We start from the raw sequence: 19,244 nt of genomic DNA on the forward strand, positions 1-19,244 counted from the left end.
TCTACTCTGCATTAATGTTCTAAAACATCATTGAGTATTAGAGTAGATGCATGTGATTGTGCAGCTGTATGAGATCATGCCTCTACTGTCAGACACAGCCAGACTCCCCATAAAGAAGGAATTGAGGGTATATTACCATTTCTGCCTTTGAAATAGGTGGGTATTTTTCCAAAAGTCCAGTATCCTTGAATAGAAATAGCCATCCCAATATTCAGACGCTAATAGCCAAATTGAACAGCAACCTAAGATCTTTGCACCAGATTTGAACTGCAACGTTTCAGATAGTAAACAAGGGCCTTTATTTTATCGAGAATGGTGATTTTTTTCTTTTGATCAGAGAGTGTGGTGGAGTCAGACACTCCTGATTCATGAACAGACACGCACCTCTTCATCAATCATAAGTGTCTGACCAGTGACGCTCATCTCAATGCACCTTGACAAAGACCTTACTCCTGTCACTCACTGGCGTACGAATTCTGGTGTAGAGAATGCCATTTGTTGTCCTGAGTTGCATGAGCAATTCTGGCAAAATTAGTTTGACTAATCAGTACCAATGTTTTAGTTATTTGTAATTGGATTATACCTTTTAAGAATTGTTTCTTGTATGCCAAAGTTTGAGATGCCAAACAGAAAATGTACGATTTTAACCATCATGTCAATTATTATTAAATGATTATTTTCAAATATTATGTTAACCCCTTAGTGACCGCCAATACGTCTTTTAACTGACCTGAGATATAAGAGAATATCCTCTCCATACAGGTGACAATCCAGCAGCTGTCGGCTGTACACTATAGCTGACAACTTGCTGTCTAGGCCACGATCAGTGTTGGCACCATCCACATCTGTTTAACCGTTTAGATGCTGCTGTCAATAGTGACTACATCATTATAAATGGTTAACAGAGTGTGGGGGCTCCCACCTTATCCCAGTTGGTACCCTCAGATCATGATTTTGTGGTCCTGATGTTTTCCATGGCAATTCATGACCAAATAGAGGCCTTAGAGTCTGACGGCTGTTGTAACCTGTTCAGAAGTTAGAGGCATTTAGGTGGTAAAAATACACATTTTCATCTCTGTCATACCACTTTGCATTAATTCCTGTAAAGCACCTGAAGGGTTAATAAACTACCTGACAGCAGTTTTCGATATGTCAGGGGGTGCTGTTTTTAAAATGGTATCACGATTGGGGTTTACCCAATATATGAGACCCCTAAAGTCACTTCAAACCTGGATAGGTCCCTAAAAAAATGAATGTTGTAAATTTCCTTGAAAAAATGAAAAATTGCTGCTACATTTTTAAACCTCCTAAAATGCTAACAAAATAAAATAACATTTAACAAATGGTGCTGATGTAAAGCCGACATGTGGGAAATGTTATTTATTAATGGTTTGCTGTGGTATGACCATCTGGATTAAAGGGATAATCATTCAAATTTTGAAAAGTGCTAATAATTTAAAATTTTTCTAAAATTTTTGATATTTTGTATAAATAAACACAAAACATAGTGACCTTAATTTACCATTAGCATAAAGTATAATGTGCCACGAAAAAACAATCTCAAAATCACTGGGATTTGTGGAAGCGTTGCAGAGTTATTACCATAAAGTGACACTGGTCAGATTTTTAAAAAATTGGCTCCGTCACTAAGGGGTTAAACTAGATGCTAGGTTAAAGGACACTAATTATAACCCTCATAATTCTCCATATAGTCTCACTTACTACATCATACAGTATACTGTTTTTGTCAAATATAATATAGTGCATATATCATCTGTGATATTTTGTGTCAATATCCTCATAGCTTCACTTGTTTTCTGTTATATTTACTTTACTTTTTCGTAAGTTTTTTTTTTCTTTTCTAATTTGATTTTTTTTCCTTCCCTGTCTGTCCAGTTTTTTCCAAAGTAGCCCACTCTACTGTGCCACCAGCTCGAGTATCGAGTCACAAGAGAGGTAGGAAACACTCCATTCATACAGTGGCTCTGCTTTGTGTTGCATACAGATTAAACAGATTTTATTCCACCCAATAACATGGTCAATTTTGAGGAGTTTTTTTATTTTATTTTATTTTGTCTGATTTTACTTGATTTAAATTTGCAAAATGTAAGAGGCTACCAATCTATTTCGAGGACTAAATTGACCACACATAGTCAAGCCTACGTAATCGGGTTGTCCAATAGAAAAGCTAAAAATTGGGTCAAATGAGAAAAAAAAATAACAAAACAAAGCATTTCTTTAGCTAGCACATTTAATGTGAGCAGCATAAGACCCAAGAAAAACACAACATTTTCTGTTTAGTGTGGGTGTGCTGCTATCATCTCTAGTCCATATTAGATCTTTCCAGTTTTTTTTCAGGTGCTTAAACTCATAATCTATAAGTCATTTGCTTCTTGGAGAAAGTGAAATTAATCTGCTTTGGATAAATGTAGATGTTGGTGCCGTGTGCACGAGATAACCAGATACTTGGCTCCTATGACAGGGCTTGCAATACAGTTTTTAATTCCAGGAGCTAAAGCATTTTCAGTGAGTTATAACATAAAATCAAGAAAAACTACAGTATATCTCGCAATAAAAGACCTACGGCTTTAATTAAAAAAGGGAAATCCATTTTAAATACGGAAATAATATCTAAACAGAAGTTTATATTAATAATTTCATAAGAAAAAGTCAATTTGCAACTGTATAGCTGTAAATTTACAGAAATTTTCGTGTGAATCCACAATAAAATCTGTCTGTGTTAGGCCGGTTTCACACGTCCAGATAATTCCGGTACCGGAAAAAATCGGTACCGGAATTATCCGTGTCCGTGTGCCCCTACGTTTCTGTGGCACACCAGTGTGGCACACGTGTGCCGCCCATGTGCCCACTGGGTACCACACGCACCGTGCTGGGTACCACACGTACCAGCATCTGGTGCTGAAGCCCCGATTCATATCTTCCCTGCAGCAGCGTTTGCTGCAGAGAAGATATGAATAATAGTGTTTAAAATAAAGATGTATGTGCCCCTCGCACTCCCCTCCCCCCCCCCCCCCGCTGTTCTGAAAATATTCACCGAGCTCCCTCGTTGGCTGTCGCTGCTTCCTGTTCTGACCGCATCTTCTCCTGTATGCGGTCACGTGGGGCCGCCGATTACAGTAATGAATATGCAGCTCCACCCCTATGGGAGGTGGAGCCGCATATTCATTACTGTAAATGAGCGGCCCCACGTGACCACATACAGGAGAAGATGCTGCCAGAACAGGAAGCAGCGACAGCCAACGAGGGAGCTTGGTGAGTATTTTCAGAACAGCGGGGGGCGCACAGGGGATGGGAGGGTGGGGGGCACATAGATCTTTATTTTAAACACTATTATTCATATCTTCTCTGCAGCAAACGCTGCTGCACAGAAGATATGAATCGCGGCTTCAGCACCAGTGGGGGGGACAGCGCTTAATGTAGCGCTGTCTCCTGCATGGCACACGGACTGCACATGGACAACGTCCATGTGCGGTACGTGTTTTACATGGACCCATTGACTTTAATGGGTCCGTGTAATACGTGCGCTCCCACGAACACTGACATGTCTCCGTGTTTGGCACACGGAGACACGGTCCGCAACAAATCAATGACATCTGCACAGATGCATTGATTTTTATGTGTGTACGTGTGTCAGTGGCTCCGGTACGTGAGGAAACTGTCACCTCACGTACCGGAGACACTGACGTGTGAAACCGGCCTTAGATGCAGTTTGCCATAGATTTGCTGCAGATTTCATCCTTTGCACCTCAACACAGAGCCGTTGATGCATGAACACACAGAGGATCCCTACATTTCCAATAGAAAAACTGTCTACATCAATAATGTCTTGAAAACCGCAGTCGTCACATTTTTTGGATTACCTGTTGGTGCAAAATTAACACTAAAAATCTGCACCAAATTCTCCCTGTCTGAGCACTGTCTTACAAAACTAATCTTCATTTATTAATAGACATTTTGGTTTCAGTGACTTCTCTTACAAATACATGACTCATTTGTAGTTTTTTCGAAAATAATGCTGCGAGAAGCAATAATTATTAACTATGATTTCTTGAGAAAGAAGGGTTAGAAACATTGTAAATGCAATAATGAGTTCCATCCTAAAGGGAAAAAGACTTTTCCAACACGCAGTCCAGTCTAGAGACTTCCATGTCATTAATTATAGAGGGAAGGATGATCATAGCTTTGGTTTCTGCCTTTCAAAGCCATCCACCTGTTAGAGCCCCTATGTACGAAATGTTTAATCTCGAAATTCTGCCTCTTATTTTCAGACTGTTTGCACATATTACAAAAAGATAGACTAGCCTGCAGATTAATCTGCAGGTTAACCCCTTAACCCCGGAGGTATTTTCATTCTGCCTTTTCGATTTTCGCTCCCCTCCTTCCCAGAGCCATAACTCTTTTTTATTTTTCCATCAATATGGCCATGTGAGGTCTTGTTTTTTTGCGGGATGAGTTGTACTTTTGAATGACATCATTGGTTTTACCATGTCAGTTACTAGAAAATGGGAAAAAAAATTCCAAGTGCGGTGAAATTGCAAAAAAAAGTGCAATCCCACACTTGTTTTTTGACTGGCTATTTTACTAGGTTCCCTAAATGCTAAAACTGACCTGCCATTATGATTCTCCAGGTCATTACAAGTTCAGACACCAAACGTGTCTATGTTCTTTTTTATCTAAGTTTAATGATACCATTTTGGTGCAGATACATTCTTTTGATTGACTATTATTGCATTTTAATGCAATTTCGCGTCGACCAAAAAAACATAATTCTGGTGTTTTGACTTTTTTCTCATTATGCCGTTTAGCAATCAGGTTAATCCTTTTTTTTATTGATAGATCGGGGAATTCTGATGGCGGCGATCTCAAATACATGTATAGATTTTTTTTATTGTTTTGTTTTGAATAAGGTGAAAGAGGGGTGATTTGAACTTTTATTTTTTTTATTTTTTTTACATTTTTAAAAACATTTTTCTTTTACTTTTGGCATGCTTCAGTAGTCTCCATCGGAGACTAGAAGCTGCCACAACCCGATCGCTTCTGCTACATACAGGCGATGATCAGATCGCCGCTATATAGAAGTAGAGTAGAATTACTTGCTATGAGAACCGACCACTGGGTGACACTTACAGCAAGCCGGCACTGACAACCATAGAGGTCTCCAGGAGAACTTTGGTTGTCATGCCAATGATCTGGTGACCCGTGATCATGTTATACTGAGCTGTTTAATCTTCTGTCAATAGTGACATCACCCATTTCTTCCGCCAGTCCCTCTGCAACATGATTGTAGTGTACCTATTGAAGGCCTCAGTGGCACGCATGCTTGTACACCTGCGAAGCTGTGCTTCATAGAAGATAGGTAATTTTAGAATACATTGCAAAATGACAATATTTCAGTGTATTGTGCAACCAATCAAGCTAAATAAAAAAAATAGAAAATATTAAAGTTTTTATAATCCTCTTAATCCTGAATTTTAAATTAAATCTACTATAAAATAAAAAATAAACATATGTGGTATAGCCGTAGGCCTAACTCTCCAAACTAATGAAATATCATAATATCTACAACACATGGTGCACATCACATCAGGATTTCAAGATATTTTCAATTTTTGATGAAAATTACTCCTAATATTTTATGATAAAAACACATGATTTTCGGTACTACATTTTGTATATTTTTAATCAAGGAATAACAAAGATTACAAAGTCTATGTAGAGCAAATCAAATATACTTACAGAATTAAACTACAAAATATAAAAACACATATATATGGCACACAGATGAATGACAAATGGCAGTTATTTGAACTTTCTTTTCTTGGCTGATCTGTGATGTACAGCTTCTGGGTTGTCTCTCATCAAGCTCCAGCAATAGTCAGCCATCATATGTGAGTCCTACCCGCCTTGATACCGTTCGTCCATTGTTTTAATGTCCTGATGAAAACGCTTCCCTTGTTCCTGGCTCACATCCCCAAGGTTCTCTGGAAAAAAGTCCAAATGGCTGTGTAAGCAGTGAATCTTGATCCTCATTCTACATCCAAGATTTTGCAGACTCATTAGTAGCTCTTCCACAATCTCTTCATAGTTGTCTGCTTTCTTATTCCCTAGAAAATTCTGCACCACATTACAAAATGCATTCCAAGCTCTTTCTTCTGTCTCATTCATTGATGTGATAACATTTGGGTCTCTCATAAGGGTTCTTATTTGAGGTCCATCAAATATTCCAGCCTTTTTCTTCTCTTCACTGAGACCAGGAAAAGTTGAACATATATAGTTAAAGCATTCTCCACTGTGATTGAAAGCTTTGACAAACTGCTTCATCAATCCAAGTTTTATGTGTAAGGGAGGAAAGACAATGTCCTTCCTATCCACTAGAGGATCATGGATGACATTCTTATCGCCAGATGCCAAACTCTGTCGCTGAGGCCATTCAGTTTTCACCCAATGCTCTGCTGTAGCTCTACTGTCCCAGTAGCACAGAAAACAAGGGTGTTATCATAACAAATGGGAATTATGCATGATGAAAGAAAACAAAGATATTCTCACATTTATTGGGAGACTAAATGAAAACTTAATTTTTCTTAGTGAACCGTATAAACTGGCACTTTTCATACGCTACTTATATTTATCATGAAATTCATGAAAATGGGCTACATACCTATAGCACAAAAACGTGATGTGATAGAGAAATTATAAGATCAGATTTGAATTCAGCACCTTCAAATTAATCTAAAACTGTTCTTAAAGTCCTTGCCAGATATTTTTTTTTTTTGTAGACCAGTGTTATAGATGTTTTCTTCACTAGTGGGAGAGACTCATTGACCCATCTGATGTTATGGCCAAAGATGTATGCTCCTTTAGAGCTTTACTTTTGAAACCATGGCAGCTTTCTTCTAGCTGTTAGTTGCGTTTATCTGAGCAGGTAATTATTGTAGGAGTGATCATCGGCTGATAAAGGCTTGTTCTGTAGTGGTCACTCACTGTGGCAAGTTACAATTTAGCATCATTATGGACTTTTAGATATTTTAACATTATACTTTGTTCAGTAGACCAACGGAAAGTAGTTGCCTGCCAATGTTATTTTTGACATATACTTTGATAATGTTCTTGCTATTGAGGCCTCATTCCAAAAATAATAAAAAATAGATTCATGTGGATTTAGAGGACACATGTTCACATATTTTCCTGTAACATCGCAGTCATCAAATGCCTTCACGTGGAAAAATCCAATGACTGAGTGTTAGGGGTTGAGTTCCCTCCTCTGCACAGGGGGAAACTCGAGCCATCTCCGCTGCGGTCTCCCATTCTTCTCCTGCCGCAGTGGAGCCTGCTTAGCGGAGGTGTCAGTCCCAGCGTCTCGCTCAGTCGGACACTGTGCAAAGGTTTACTGCTTCCTTTCCAGCTTCTGCCATTGCAGCCAGTACTGGTCAGTGGCGAGCAGACGTCTTTGGGACTAAGTGCTACTTTTCCCCTTCTGAGCATGCCCAGGGTAAGATCTCTCATTGGAGATCAAGGGTCACATGCTTAGGTACTGCAGCAACTCCCATTGGTCCTATAGGAAGGTCTTGAAGTTGCTCAAGTTCTGTGGCAGCCTCCCATTGGTCCTTCTGGGAAGGTCCTGTAGTTGCTGCAGATATAAAAGGTTTGCATGACCGCGCGGCCATGCGCTAGTATCAATCTATGTTATGTGCTTTGCGCCAGTGTGGTCTTGTGTGTATGTATTTAGGGCCCCGGCTAAAATAAGCCCCTAGAATACCGGCACCTCCAGTAAGGAGTTTTGTGTGTATGTATTCAGGGTCCTGGCTGAAATAAGCCCTAGAATACCGGCACCTCCGGTGAGGAGTTTGTGTGTTCATGACCACTGACTGCTATCAGCTCAGCAGTTAGCTGTGTACTCAGCTCCATTCATTGTGATGAAGCTGCTTGAAACTGGTGTGAAAATGCCAAAAGACGCTACATTTTTACACAGTTAAGCATTTTACAAAAGTTTAGTAACTATTCAAACACTTTGCTGCACTGGCCCTTAAGAGTTTGGCAATAATATTCCTCCTACGTTCTTGTATTTCATAGGGAATGCAATATTATTGATTAGTAGAGTAGTAGAAGACTGCAATATAAAAAATCAAACACCAATTCCTAATAGACAAAATAAGTTGGACTTGTCCAGTAACAAAATATATGTTTAAATTAGTTCTTAAAAATGGACCTCACTAATGTACTTGTTTTGTCAAAGATGCCCTGATCGTCAGATATCAGTGTGGTCCCAGGTTTGGACAGGGTTAACTGTGTCCGTTCAGCACTTTCCACATGTTAGTTGTGTTCCTTACATGGCATGAGGAAGAAGGTGCTCTGGTCAGATCACAACGAAGTAGAACTTTTTGGGGGTAAATACAAAACGCTATGTGCTGTGGAACACTAAGATTGAATACAACTCTGAAAACACCATCCCCACTGTCACACATGGTGGAAGCAGTGTCAAGCTGTCGGGATGCTTTTCTCCTGCAAGGACAGGGAAGCTCCTCAGAGTTGATGGGAAGATAATTGGAGCTAAATACAGGGCAACCCTGGTGGAAAAACCTGTTAAAGGCTGCAAAAGACATTAGACTGGGGTGTATGTTCACCTCCCAGCAGGAAACCGACCCTAAGAAAACTGTCAGAGCTACAATGGATGGTTTAGATGAAAGCATATTCACATGTGTGAATTGCCCAGTCACAATCTAGACCTAAATTCCACTGAAAATCTGTGACAAGACTTGAAAATTGCTACTCACAGACTCCTCCATCCAATCTCGCTGAGCTAGAGATAGATTAAAAGAAGAATGGGCAAAAATATCAGCCTCTAGATTCAGTGGGGGAAAAAAGTAGTTAGTCAGTGACCAATTGTGCAAGTTCTCCCACTTAAAAAGATAAGAAAGGCCTGTAACTGACATCATAGATAGACCACAACTATGAGAGTCAAAGTGAGAAAAATATTCTAGAATATCACCTTGTCTGATTTGGGAAGATTTATTTTGCAAATAATGGTGGAAAATAAGTATTTGGTCACCTAAAAACATGCAAGATTTTTGGCTCTCACAGACCTGTAACAACTTCTTTAAGAGGCCCCTCTGTCCTCCACTCATTACCTGTAGTAATGGCACCTGTTTGAACTTGTTATCAGTATAAAAGTCACATGTGCACAACCTCAAAAAGTCACTCTCCAAACTCCACTATGGTGAAGACCAAAGAGCTGTCAAAGGACACTAGAAACAAAATTCTAGCCCTGCACCAGGCTGGGAAGACTGAATCTGCAATAGGCAAGCAGCTTGGTGTGATGAAATCAACTGTGGGAGCAATAATAAGAAAATGGAAGACATACAAGACCACTGATAATCTCCCTCGATCTGGGGCTCAATGCAAGATCTCACCCGTGGAGTCAACATGATCACAAGAAAGGTAAGCAAAAATCCCAGAACTACATGGGGGACCTAGTGAATGACCTGTATAGAGATGGGACCACTGTAACAAAGGCTACCATCAGTAACACACTACATCTGCAGTGCCAGACGTTTCCCTCTGCTTAAGCCAGTACATGTCGGGGCCCATCTCAAGTTTGCTAGAGAGCATTTGGATTATCCAGAAGAGTATTGGGAGAATGTCATATGGTCTGATGAAACCAAAGTAGAACTGTTTAGTAGAAACAAAAATCGTCGTGTTTGTAGGAGACAGAATGTTGAGTTGCATCCAATAAACACCATACCTACTGTGAAGCATGGGGGTGGCAAGATCATGCATTGGGGCTATTTCTCTGTAAAGAGATCAGGACGACTGTTCCGTGTACATGAAAGAATGAATGGGGCCATGTATTGTGATATTTTGAGTGCAAACCTCCTTCCATCAGCAAGGGCATTGAAGATGAAACATGGATGGGTCTTTCAGCATGATAATGACCCCAAGCACACCACCAGAGCAACGAAGGATTGGCTTCGTAAGAAGCACATGAAGGTCCTGGAGTGGTCTAGCCAGGCTCCAGATCTCATCCCCATAGAAAACCTTTGAAGGGAGTTGAAAGTCAGTGTTGCCCAGCGACAGGCCCAAAACATCACTGCTCTAGAGGAGATCTGCATAGAGAAATGGGCCAACATACCAACAGTGTGTACCAACCTTGTGAAGACTTACAGAAAATGTTTGACCTCTGTCATTGGCAATAAAGGATATATAACAAAATATTGAGATGAACTTTTGTTAATGACCAAATACTTATTTTCCACTATAAATTGCAAAATAAATCTTGCCAAATCAGACAAGGTGATTTTCTGGATTTTTTTTTTATCATTTTGACTCTCATAGTTGTGGTCTATCTATGACATCAATTACAGGTCTCTCTCATCTTTTTAAGTGGGAGAACTTGCACAATTGGTGGCTGACTAAATATTTTTTTTCCCCACTGTATGTAGAGCTGGTAGAGACATACCACAAAAGATTTGCAGTAGTAATTGCAGCAAAAGATGGTCATACATAGTATTGATTATAGGGGGCTTAATCCAAATGAATGTCACAATTTTCAGATTTATATTCTTAAAATAGAAAGCCATGTAGTATTTCCTTTACACTTCACAAACACTTGCTATTTAGTGTTGGTACTGTATAGCACATACAATTCAATAAAATACATTTAGGTTTGCGGGTGTAAAGTAAAAAAATATGGAAAAGTTCACAGGTATGAATACTTTTTCATGCCACTGTAAATATATATGAACAGTAAGGAAATCATTCACTGTATTTGTATGTATTAGCATCTAGTAATTAATAAATGGTACACACCAATATATATATATATATATATATATATATATATTTATCAGCAGTGAAAAAAAATATACCACATATACTCGAGTATAAGCCGACCCGAGTATAAGCCGACCCCCCTAATTTTGCCGCAAAAAACTGGGAAAACTTATTGACTCGAGTATAAGCCTAGGGTAGGAAATGCAGCAGCTACCGGTGAATTTCAAAAATAAAAATAGATGCTCCATACCGTTCATTATTGCCCCATAAGATGCTCCATATAAAGCTGTGCCCCATATAATGCTCTGCACCGTTCATTATTGCCCCATAGATGCTCTGTATAAAGATGTGCCACATATAATGCTGCATACCGTTCATTATTGCCCCATAGATGCTCTGTATAAAGCTGTGCCACATATAATGCTCCATATTGTTCATTATTGCCCCATAGAAGCTCCATATAAAGCTGTGTCACATACTGTATATGCTCTGCACCGTTCATTATTGCCCCATAGATGTGCCATATAAAGCTGTGCCATATAGTGCTCTGCACCGTTCATTATGGTCCCAAAGATGTGCCATAGAAAGCTCTGCCATATAGTACTCTGCACCGTTCATTATTGCCCCATAGATGTGCCATATAAAACTGTGCCATATAGTGATCTGCACCGTTCATTATTGCCCCATAGATGTGCCATAGAAAGCTGTGCAATATATAATGCTGCGGCTGCTGCAATAAAAAAAAGCCATACTCACCTCTCTTGCTTGCAGCTCCTCAGCGTCCCGTCCCGGCGTCTCTCCGCACTGACTGATCAGGCAGAGGGCGGCGCGCACACTATATGCGTCATCGCGCCCTCTGACCTGCACAGTCACTGCAAGAAGACGCGAAGACAGAGCGGTGCCCGGCGTGTGGAACGTGGACAGGTGAACATGTAATACTTACCTGCTCCCAGCGTCCCGCTCCTTTCCCTGGACAGCTGGTCTTCGATGCCACAGCCTCTTCCTCTATCAGCGGTCACCGTTACCGCTCATTAGAGAAATGAATATGCGGCTCCACCCCTATGGGAGTGGAGTCCATATTCATAAGTTTAATGACGTAACCGCTGAACAGGGGAAGAGCTGCAGCACCGAAGACCGTGGGATGGGCAGGGGGAGCGCCAGGATCGCCGGGACTAGGTAAGAATGCCTCAGCCCTCTCTCCCCCTTACCCGCCGACCCCACCGCTGACCGTGACTCGAGTATAAGCCGAGAGGGGCACTTTCAGCCCAAAAATTTGGGCTGAAAATCTCGGCTTATACTCGAGTATATACGGTATATAAAATAATATATAGTATATAAAAGCATCTAGCAATGTGTGAACTGTACAATAAATATACATAGTCAGTAAAGATACCATGTGCAAAAGTATATACCAACATTCAGCAATGAATAAACCGTATACACAAATATGTATCAGCAGTGAAGAAACCACATATGTAATCACTGTAAGCATTGCCGGACATATGGTGTGGAGAACACTGGCAGCCTCTGTGCACAGAACGATCTAGAACTGATTACTCTGTGTGCTTATTACATTTTGGTTGGTCTGACAAACGGGATATTAAATGACGGCAAACATGTACAGTACAGACCAAAAGTTTGGACACACCTTCTCATTTAAAGATTTTTCTGTATTTTCATGACTATGAAAATTGTACATTCACACTGAAGGCATCAAAACTATGAATTAACACGTGGAATTATATACTTAACAAAAAAGTGTGCAACAACTGAAATTATATCTTATATTCAAAGTTCTTCAAAGTAACCACCTTTTGCTTTGATGACTGCTTTGCACACTTTTGGCATTCTCTTGATGAGCTTCAAGAGGTAGTCACTGGGAATGATTTTCACTTCACAAGTGGTGTGCCCTGTCATGTTTAATAAGTGGGATTTCTTGGCTTATAAATGGGGTTGGGACCATCAGTTGTGTTGTGCAGAAGTCTGGAGGATACACAGCTGATAGTCCTACTGAATAGACTGTTAGCTGCTTTTTTCTTGCCATAATACAAATTATAAGTTAAGAAAACAGAGTGGCCATCATTACTTTAAGAAATGAAGGTCAGTCAGTCTGAAAAATTTGGCAAACATTGAAAGTGTCCCCAAGTGCAGTGGCAAAACCCATCAAGCGCTACAAAGAAACTGGCTCACAGGACCGCCCCAGGAAAGGAATACCAAGAGTCACCTCTGCTTCTGATAATAAGTTTATCCGAGTCACCAGCCTCAGAAATCGCAGGTTAACAGCAGCTCAGATTAGAGACCAAGTCAATGCCACACAGAGTTCTAGCAGCAGACACATCTCTACAACAACTTCTAGGAGGAGACCTTGTGCAGCAGGCTTTCATAGTAAAATAGCTGCTAAGAAACCACTGCTAAGGACAGGCAGCAAGCAGAAGAGACTTGTTTGGGCTAAAGAACACAAGGAATGGACATTAGACCAGTGGAAATGTGTGCTTTGGTCTGATGAGCCCAAATTTGAGATCTTTAGTTCTAACCACCGTGTCTTTGTGCGACGCAGAAAAGGTGAATGGATGGGTTCTACATGCCTGGTTCCCACCGTGAAGCATGGAGGAGGAGATGTGATGGTGTGGGCGTGCTTTTCTGGTGACACTGTTGGGGATTTATTTAAAATTGAAGGAATACTGAACCAGCATGGCTACCACAGCATCTTGCAGCAGCATGCTATTCCATCCGGTTTGTGTTTAGTTGGACCATCATTTATTTTTCAACAGGACAATGACCCCAAACACACCTCCAGGCTGTCTAAGGGCTACTTGACCAAGAAGGAGAGTGATGGAATGCTACGCCAGATGACCTGGCCTCCACAGTCACCAGACCTAAACCCAATCGAGATGGTTTGGGGTGAGTTGGACTGCAGAGTGAAGGCAAAAGGGCCAACAAGTGCTAATTATCTCTGGGAACTCCTTTAAGATTGTTGGAAGACCATTTCCGGTGACTACCTCTTGAAGCTCATCAAGAGAATGCCAAGAGTGTGCAAAGCACTCATCAAAGCAAAAGGTGGCTACTTTGAAGAACCTAGAATGTAAGGCATAATTTCAGTTGTTTCACACTTTTTTGTTAAGTATATAATTCCACATGTGTTAATTCATAGTTTTGATGCCTTCAGTGTGAATGTACAATTTTCATAGTCATGAAAATACCGAAAAATCTTTAAATGAGAAGGTGTGTCCAAACTTTTGGTCTGTACTGTATACAGTAGTGAATTACCATACATAACACAAAAAAAATGTACTAACACTTAAACTGCCACCAGTGACGTTTACACACAGTAGTGCTGTCGATAGTAAGTGTGTACCGTAACTGATGACTCACCAATGACATTTCCAACTGAACTAATTCATTTTCATCTTTTCTTCATGAAGCACAGACCACTATAACCTCACCCAGCCATAACTCATATCTACAAAATGTAACACACTGACTTCCAGAGCACCTTCTCCACTGTTTCCACTTCTACACTGCACTGCATGGAGAAGAAAAGTGCCATAGTGCACCTCACAGGGAAAATAGCTCTAAAATAAAATATACTAGTTGGCCCATGCAAAATGTTCGCACATTGGTTGTCGGGGCTGCAGGCAATTTCAGGAAAATCAAGCTGGTCAAATGTTAATGTATCTAATGAGATGATGAACACAGAGAGGTATTTATATATGTAGATTAGTAATTCAATAAATTGGTTTGATAAGTAGAGGCTAAAAAAAATTCTAGAGGTTGTGGTGCCACCTGCAGGTTATTGTTTTTTTTCTGCAGGTTTCTGAAAATGAATGTTTAAACTGTATTTATTGATCAAATCGTGAGTGTGTGGTTTGTTTGTGTCTTTTCTTGCTGAAGGGTGCAAGTTTACCTTCAAATGGTGTATTATGTGTGTGTGAGGCGACATTATCACTGAAAAAGCAGTGCATGTTTGCAAATGTGTTTGCATGTGTGACTCGCCTGCAGTGAAGTGTGCAATCCTCCAGTGTGCGTGAAATCGGCGGAGCAAGGAGTTCGGCAAGCTGAAAAGCCCCCAAGGCAAATGTTAGGATTTGTTTGTGATGTCTGTAAGCACCTTTGTGGTAGTGTGCTTTGGGGTAGTGTGGTGCCACCTGCAGGTCATTTTTCCTTACTACAGGTTTATGAAAATTAATGTTTGAACTGTATTTTGTGATCACATTGTGGATGTGGTTTGTTTGGCTATTTTCTTGCTGAAGGGGGCAAGTTTACCTTTCAAATGTTGCATCATTTGTGTGTGTGGGTGCAGTATGAACGGAGACACAAAGTAATCCCCGAAAAAGAGTGTTTAGAAATAATATAGAAGGATTACAGTATTGATGTCCCCTTTCATACATTCCCTGACAGTAATAACGTCTAACATTCTAGTCCCCATAAAGTGATAATGTCCCAGACTGTGGGCTCCATACAATGATAATGTGGCTCGCTGTGGCCTTTATGCATTGATAATGTCCCCCATTCTGGCTCCCATACAAAGATAATGTCACCCGTGAGGCCTCCATACAATGATAATATCCACTAATGTGGCCCCTATAAAATAATAATGTCACCTATTGTGCACCCAAATAATAATGTACCGATTGTGACCCCCACACAGTAATGATGCCCCCCATTAAACAATAATAATGGCTCCCTATTTTAGTCCCCATACACTGATAATGTCCCCAAATCTAGTCCTCATACATTCTGGATCCAATGTAATGATAATGCTCCATATTCTGCTCCTATACAATGTTCTTCATCCTGACCCCTTTGCAATGATAATGTCCCCCATTGTGGCCCCATACAATAATGATATTCCTTTTTCTAGCTTCTGTACAATAATAATTTCCCTTATTCTGGACCATCTATATATATAATTGCCTAAGGGTTTTTCCGTCTGTCTGTCTGTCTTTCTGTCTGTCTGTCCTGGAAATCCCGCCTCTCTGATTGGTCGAGGCCGCCAGGCCTCGACCAATCAGCGACGGGCACAGCGATGATGATGTCATAAAGGACGTAGACATCCCGCGTCTGATTGGTCGAGGCCGCCAGGCCTCGACCAATCAGCAACGGGCACAGCGATGATGATGTCATAATGGTTGCCATGGCGACAATAATGTCATAAAGGTTGCCTCGACCAATCAGCGACGGTCAAAGTCTGCCGCGAATTCGGGAATCATCATTGTCCATATACTACGGGGACATGCATATTCTAGAATACCCGATGCGTTAGAATCGGGCCACAATCTAGTATACAATAATAATGTCCCCCATTCTTGCCTATATATAATGATAATGTCCCTCACACATGCCACCATACAGTATAATGCTCCCCTCTGTGATTCTCATTACATAGCAATCTAAAAAAAACAACAATTCAGTTCAACTAATTTCTTCTTCCTCCTTCATGCCTTTCAACAAGACACCTGATGTCACCTCCTGCTTCCGACCTCTGAAAGGTGCTGTGTATAGGTATTGTGAGGCAGGGAGCCAGTGGCTCTCTGCGCCGCAATAGTTTTTTTACTGGATGTGTGTCCGAGGATGGAGATCCAACTGAAACTAGCGGCAGGTTCTTCTTCTCTCCAGTCTTTATTACATTCGCAGTCTCTCCCTTTGTGACCGCGATCTTGGCACCCCTGTCTGAGATGTTGTGAGAAGAGGGTAGCAGTATTTTGCCATTCCCTGGCACAGAGTTTGTGTCAAGATGCTGATCTCGCCTTATGGCGGGAGTAGCCCTGAAAAGCAATCACCCACAGACAACTCACTTCTACCACCAGGTGCCTCTTTTTTAATTTTAACATTTTACAGATTACGATCCTCTACGTTCCTCTCCTTCGTTTCCTTTAACTACATCCTGGCCAATCCTTCCTATCTTGCCTTGTTATTTCGGGAGAGTATTTATGCAATGCAGTTTCCAGTGATTGCTGCTAAAATGCTTGCTGCTGTTTTTGCTTAGGCTACTTTCACATTTCCGTCTTTTGCAGACCGTCACAATGCGTCGTTCTGTGGAAAAAACGCATCCTGCAAAGTTGCCCGCAGGATGCGTTTTTTTCACATAGACTTCTATTACGGACGCATCGCGACGTATGGACACACGTTCCATGCATTGTGCACTGGATGCGTCAGTATTTGGCGGGCCGTCGTAACAAAAAAACGTTCAAGGGAACGTTCTTTCATACGTTGTATCCTGCATTTTTTACTGCGCATGCCCGGCCAGAACTCCACCCCCTCCTCCCTGGGATTTTACAATGGGCAGTGGACGCGTTGAAACACTGCGTCCGCTGCTCACGTCCCTCAAAATTCACAAACTTCCGCCAGTACGTCGCGCCGACGCTTGGCGACGGCCGGGTACCGACGAAAATGTGAAAGAAGCCTTACCTGTCCATTACAATAAATTGGAAACGGGAACATGACAACCGCTTTTTTGTTTCAAAGAGGTTTGATTTGTTATGATCATTGGCATATAAAGCGACTAACACATTTCTTTCCACTTTTTAAACACTGTACTATGTGTAATATTTCAGCAAGCCATTCTCCGTGGCAAACAGATCATTATTGCATTGAAATGCTTCTTAGAAATGAAGGAACGTCAAAATTTATTTTCTGGTAAAATGTGGATTTTTTTTCAGCTGTCACATGTGGTGATATGTAGCAATGAGCGCATCAGGCAAAATTCGAATTTGTTTGTTCTTACGGATTCTCCTGGGAAATTTAATTTGGAGAGAAGTAGTTATCTGCAAATTTAATGTCCTTCATTATGCTCTGGGGTCTCTTTTAACTGCATTGCATAATAAATGTAACATGTGAAAAATGAATAAAAATCCTTGCACTCACCTCACTTCTCAATTCTCCTTCCTCAACCCATCCAGTCCTTTGGGATCACTGTCGGTCACTCTAATATTCCTGGGCCTCTAACGATAGGCCATGCTTTCCAGGTTTGACAGGCATTGGAGGTTTCTGCACACGTTGATCTTGAGACTATATAGGAGTCTCAGGTGGGTGCTGACGGTGGAAATTGGTGAACTGTGGAACAGATATATTTCTGCCTTTTGTGAAAATGTAGTCAAGAGGAACAGAAGCAGAGATGGCAGGAGGTTCAGGATGTAAAAAATAACAGACCAATAAGGTGAAAAATAAAAGGAAACTAAGAGTAATAAGAGGGTTTGGGGAGTTACTATTAGGACAGACAGAAGTTTTGAGGGCTTTTTGTGCCCAGTTAAGTACTGTGCCACCTCTACCATTTTGAAAGTTTTCCTTCATATCCTCACTCTGTATTCATTTTTTATTTTATTTTGTAATGGAAAGAAAGAACATAACCCTCAATATTTGCAAAGCATGAGCCTAACATTGCTGCCCCTTGAAGTTGTCTATTCTGTAGTCAGATAATAATGTTATAAAGCTAAAAAGCAATCTAGATATTGTCAAGTGAATTTTCATTACCGCACGATACATTCATAGAGATGCATTTCAAATTAATTAAGAAGTCCGGAAGACACAAGAGTTATCATCAAGTTTCAGTCACTTCCTAGACACATGTCAGGGATGACTGTTTTTATTATCTAGAATACCTTTCTCGATTAATCACAGATGATCTTTCTTTTTTTTTAGTGTACAGATGAATTATAAATCTATTTCAATACGTTCAATAGAGATAATCCATGATTGCGATCTAAGAAATGTATACTTGTATGTTTTTGAGAAGAACCATATTAAAAATTGGACTTAACAGCAGAAATATGTTGTCTAAGTGTTAAAGGGAACCAGTCATGCCGAACATCCCATGTAATGGCCATCAGAAGGTTGTAGAAGAGCTAAGCAAATTTGTACACAGCTTTTAGAGATTCACCACAGCACACTAGATCCCACCAGGTCCATACAAGAAGGGACACAGCCCTTCTCATCTGGATCTTCATGATCTTGTGACACATCCTGCCTTTACGAAGGATCTCTTGACCCAAAACATTTTTTAATGAAAAAGAATTACACAGGCAATGTTTTTGTAGGATCTGGAATTTTTCAATACATTTATGATTCAGGCAAGCTATGAGACTCTAGATTCCAGTTTTGTCATTCCCTATATAAATATGATATATAATTATATGAGAAGATTCACAACAGCTTTTTATGTATTCATTTCATTTCCCACTCATTCAGACCTTTTAAATCCAGTGGATCTTCTTAGTTGAAGGGGTTGTCCATTACTTGGACAGCCTCATCTCAATCAGCATGTTTGCTCTCAGTAAAATAACAACGGTAACACTCACGTCCGGTGCCGACAGCGTTCCACCGATGCTGTCACTCACTCTCCTGCTGTCACTCACTCTCCTGCTGTCACTCACTCTCCTGCTGTCACTCACTCTTCTGCTGTCACTCACTCTCCTGCTGTCACTCACTCTCCTGACTATCACATGATATTGATATGTCAC

General features: G+C 40.6%; 1 protein-coding gene across 6 annotated transcripts in view; it reads left to right on the forward strand.

The window, feature by feature from the left end:
- NTNG1 (netrin G1) overlaps positions 1 to 19,244 on the forward strand; it is a 479,224-nt gene that overhangs the window by 350,911 nt on the left and 109,069 nt on the right. For 4 of the 6 annotated variants that reach the window (XM_069737380.1, XM_069737381.1, XM_069737384.1 and 1 more), the window contains one exon: positions 1,897 to 1,956. The exons of the other annotated variants lie outside the window; for them this stretch is intronic. In XM_069737380.1, the coding sequence (XP_069593481.1) occupies positions 1,897 to 1,956 (60 nt within the window). The remainder of the gene's footprint in view (positions 1 to 1,896; positions 1,957 to 19,244) is intronic. 6 annotated transcript variants of the gene reach the window in all.

This window comes from Ranitomeya imitator, chromosome 8 (assembly GCF_032444005.1).
Source record: "Ranitomeya imitator isolate aRanImi1 chromosome 8, aRanImi1.pri, whole genome shotgun sequence".
In the NCBI taxonomy this organism is placed as follows: domain Eukaryota; kingdom Metazoa; phylum Chordata; class Amphibia; order Anura; family Dendrobatidae; genus Ranitomeya; species Ranitomeya imitator.